Source organism: Neofelis nebulosa, chromosome 10, assembly GCF_028018385.1.
Source record: "Neofelis nebulosa isolate mNeoNeb1 chromosome 10, mNeoNeb1.pri, whole genome shotgun sequence".
NCBI classification, from domain to species: domain Eukaryota; kingdom Metazoa; phylum Chordata; class Mammalia; order Carnivora; family Felidae; genus Neofelis; species Neofelis nebulosa.
In genome coordinates this window covers 100,406,445-100,411,115 of record NC_080791.1, presented here as the reverse complement: position 1 = coordinate 100,411,115, position 4,671 = coordinate 100,406,445, and the positions used below count along the sequence as shown (strand labels likewise).

The 4,671-nt window shown below is 44.1% G+C and overlaps 1 protein-coding gene and 1 pseudogene across 1 annotated transcript; both read right to left on the bottom strand.

Annotated features, from left to right (window-relative positions):
* Positions 1-552: 552 nt before the first annotated feature.
* Positions 553-2,565, bottom strand: LOC131486647 (POU domain, class 5, transcription factor 1-like; annotated as a pseudogene).
* Positions 2,566-3,159: 594 nt separating this feature from the next.
* Positions 3,160-4,128, bottom strand: LOC131488771 (olfactory receptor 4A47-like). The gene has a single exon (XM_058690606.1). It carries the CDS (start codon positions 4,105-4,107, stop codon positions 3,181-3,183), a length of 927 nt encoding a protein of 308 aa, XP_058546589.1. The 5' UTR covers positions 4,108-4,128; the 3' UTR covers positions 3,160-3,180.
* Between the last annotated feature and the right edge of the window lie 543 nt (positions 4,129-4,671).

The window sequence follows — 4,671 nt, the reverse complement described above, 5'->3', positions numbered from 1 at the left end:
TGCTCATAGACTGGGAGCAGCAGGCTGTTTGTACCCTCTCAAGGATGACAGCTGGGCAATAACTATGAATGTTGACAATTAACTATATGACCATTGATTCAAATATGTATACTAACAATTCCTCTCATACAACCTCATACCTGCATAGATTTACCAAAAAATAACTATTATAAAATTCTCTGGGGGCAACTGAGTGGCTCAGTTGGTTAAGCGTCTGACTTCGGCTCAGGTCATGATCTCACAGGTCATGGGTTTGAGTCCCGCACCGGGCTCTCTGCTGACAGTTCAGAGCCTGAAGCCTGCTTCGGATTCTGTCTCTCTCTCTGACCCTCCTCTGCTCATGCTTTCTGTCTCTCTCTCAAAATAAATAAACAAAAAAATAACTCTGTGTCATAGACAAAGGTTGGTAATGACATGAACAGGAATGAATACGTTTATTTTCATATATACTTATAAGTGAGTAATATGGAGTACAAGAAAAACTAAGGGATTTATATGGACTGGTGTGGAACATCTTCAAGATGTTGTATATTATTTCACTTACGTGTAGAATTTAATCAACAAAACAAACACAAAAAACAAAAACAGACTCATAAATACAGAGAACAAACTGGTGGTTGCCAGAGCTGAGAAGGGTGGAGGGATAGGCACAATGGGTGAAGGGGATAAAAGGTACAAAGTGGCCATAATAAAATGAATAACTCACAAGAATGAACAGTACAGTACAGGGTAAGAGACAGAAGTTACACTTTTACATGGGCATTTCATAACACCCACTTTTCTTCCACTGTGTCCCAGGCTTAAGGAGAAAGTGATGAGTGATGTGGGGATTAAAAACAAGAGTATCCTTGAACTTCCCCTTCACTCCAGCTAGTCTCCCCCAACTCCCTGCCCCCACACCCTTTATGTTCCCAAATCTGTTCTTAGTGAAGAACTTTATCCCAAGGCTCTGGCTCTCTTTCCATAGCTCTCCCCCTTCCTCTGCTCCCCATTCCTGGGAAGGGCCGGCATCAGTTTGAATGCATGGGAGAGCCCAGAGTGGTACAGACCCCAGGGAAAGGCTTCACCTTCAGGGAAAGAGACCAGGGAGTACAGTGTAGTGAGGGGGGCCCCCAGAGCCTGGAGTACCAAAATGGGGTCCTGGTGCCAGAAGAAAGGATACTGGTGCCCCTGAAAAAGGGGACCCAGCAGCCTCAGCGGTCTCTCCTTGGAAACAGTCACTGCTTGATCTGTTGCCTTTCTGGCCATGGTTGCAGAACCACACGGGGACCACATCCTGCTGTAGCCCGAGCTGCTGGGCCCTGTGGCCGCTGTGCTTCTGGCTGGGTTTCCAGCACTGCAGGAACGTGTCCTCCAGGCTGCCTCTCACTCTCTCCTCCATACTTGCCTGCTCTCTGGGGCGTGTGCAGGGCCCCTGCTTTGCAAGTCTGCTGTAGATTTCCTGGTTGTCAGCTTCCTCCACCCAATTCTGCAGCAGCGCCGCGGCGTATACACATTCTGGAAACCGAGCGGCAGAGCCTAGAAATGGCAGAGGGTCTTTTGCGGCTTGAGTATATCCCAGAGTGATCCTCTTCCGCTTCAGGAGCTTGGCGAACTGTTCCAGGTCTTTCCTCCTGGGATTCCTCTGGGTTTTGCTCCCGCTTTTCCTGGTCAGGCTTCAGGGCCCCAGGCGGGGTAGCGCACTGCTCTGGAAAGACGCCCTCAGAGTTGGCTCTCCACCTGGGCTCCCTGCTTGCGACAGGCTCCAAGGGAGGTCTCCAAGCTGCCTTGGGGCACCAGCCATACACCTACTTGAGGTCCACAGTACTCCATCCCCCGATAGAACTCACACAGTAGGAGGCACCGGGGCATCCCCCACACCCTAGCGCCCGGCCCGACACCTGGCCCAATTCCTGACCCATCAGGAGGGCCTTGGAAGCTCAGTCAAGGTCCCAGGGTCAATCCAGCGGGTCTGTGGCCCATCATCTCCACACCACCCCTACCGTGTGGGTGCAACAATGCCAAGTGAAAGCCAGGCGCCCTGCCATGGGAAACAGAGGCGCCCCAAGCCTGGGGGGCCTGCAAAAATGAGGGCTCTCCAAGGGAATGCTCAACACCTCCCTTCCTCCCCAAACCCACCCACTTCCATACTGTACATAATTCTTGAATCACAATGTTATACGCCTGAAACTAGTGTAATATTCTATGTCAACTATACTTCAATTACAACACTAAAAATAAATCAATAAAACTATTACAAACTTAAAAGTTGATTTATAAAAAGAAATTCTACAGTAAAGGAAATATTTACATACACAGAGAAAAACTCACATATAAACATTTAAATACACGTGCATTTGTAAAGATTATTACCTAATGAGTCTAAAGAAACTGCCTCTGGGGGAAAGGATTGGAAACTATTCGAGAGATAAATAGGAAATTTATTCTACACTTTATCTCATTTTGTAAGGTTTTCATTACTACTATTTACTACCTATTACACTTCAATTTTTCTTATGTAAACTAAAAGTATTAACCAATATTTTATATAAGGCAACCAAAAATTAATAAAAGTCTATACGGCATTAATGTTTTAAATAATATAAAAAGAATGAAGTTAACTAACACAGTCTTACTAAAAATAATACTGTCTTAGAAAAGAATGTTTTTAAATTTTTTTAATTAAGAATTAGTGTAATCGTATAAATAATCCCTCACTATTCATTACCTATTATTGATTCTTTACTAGAAAGGCATTACAGATTTCTAAGTGAAGAGATCTACAAGATGTTATGGACCTTACATTCTAGCAACAAGGGAAACTGTTATTATAGCACAATCATCCAGTTCTTTCTTTAATTATAATTAAGTTCTTTTTTTTTTAACTTTTTTTTTAACGTTTATTTATTTTTGAGACAGAGAGAGACAGCGCGTGAACAGGGGAGGGGCAGAGAGAGAGGGAGACAGAGAATCCGAAACAGGCTCCAGGCTCTGCGCTGTCAGCACAGAGCCCGACGCGGGGCTCGAACTCACAGACCGTGAGATCATGACCTGAGCCGAAGTCAGACACTTAACCGACCGAGCCACCCAGGCGCCCCTTAAGTTCTTTGAAAAAAGGGAAATCAGAATCATTTTAAGACTTCTGCATTCTTCAAAAAGGGGGTCCAATGAAAATAAGTCTCTTCATGGTGGGTTATATACTTATCTACTAAGAGATATATTTCTCTTCCAGAGCTTCCTCATAGCATTTGTCATCTCAGAATTTCTCAGAGTGTAGATCAGGGGGTTCAGCATGGGGGTTATGACTGTATAGAACACACTCAATGATTTGTCAATAGGGAAGGTCTTAGCAGGTCTCACATACATGAAAATACATGGCACAAAGAAGAAGACCACCACAGTGATGTGGGAACCACAGGTCTGGAGGGCTTTCTGCCTCCCTTCCGGACTAAGGTTCTTTAGAGAGTGCAAGATGACACCATAAGAGATGAGCAAGAGCACAAACACGATTGTGCAGATCAGTCCTCCGTTGGCCACCACTAACAGGCCAATGACACGGGTGTCAGTACAGACCAGTTTCAGTAAGGGGTACATGTCACACAAAAAATGATCAATGACATTGGGACCACAGAATGGGAGTCTATAAATCGTGCTAACTTGAATGGCTGAATGCAGAAAACCTCCAACCCAGGATCCTACCAGGAGCACAACACACACCCACTGTCTCATGATAACCAAATAATGCAAGGGCTTACAGATGGCCACATAGCGGTCATAGGCCATCACCAGCAGAAGAAAGACCTCTGATCCACCAAAAAAGTGCTCTGTAAACAGCTGGGTCATACAAGATTGAAAGGATATGGTGTTTTTCCCAAACAACAAGTCTGAAATCAATCTAGGGGAAATAGTAGAGGAATAAATGACATCCATAAATGATAAGCTAGCAAGAAAAAAGTACATAGGTGAGTCCAGGGTCCTACTGACAGTTATAGTCATGACAATGAGCAAATTGCCCACCATGGTCAAAATATAGAAGTGTAAGAACATAACCAAAAGGACCTTCTGTCCCTTTGGATCCTGTGTGAGACCCAAGAGGACAAAGTAAGTCACATTGCTCCTTGTTTCCATCTAGTCTGCATAGGAGCTGACTTCTCATATTAGAAGCAGGTGATCTACAAAACAAGGAGGGGAAACTTTTAAATGCATTAGAAGATCAATCTTTTATTCATTCAAACAATTAAAAGCATGTGGAAATAGTTGTTTGTGTCACATGCTTCACCAATGTTGTGATTTCCAAGTTGAATAAGCTATGGTTTCCTATACTCAGTGATATCATACATAATAATCACCAAGGTAATAAGTGCCATTATAAAAATAGCTGAATAGGGGTGTCTGGGTGGCTCAGTTGGCTAAGTGTCCAACTTCAGCTCAGGTCATGATCTCACGGTTTGCGGGTTTTAGCCCTGCAGTGGGCTCTGTGCTGATGGCTCAGAGCCTGGAACCTGCTTCAGATTCTGTCTCTCCCTCTCTCTCTCTGCCCTTCCCCTGTTTTCTCTCTCTCTCTCTCTCTCTCTCTCTCTCTCTCTCTCTCTCTCTCTCTCTCTCTCCCTCAAAAATAAACATACATTTAAAAATTAAAGAAATAAAAATAAAAATGGCTGCACAATGGGAAGATCCTGGAGTAAAATTTTA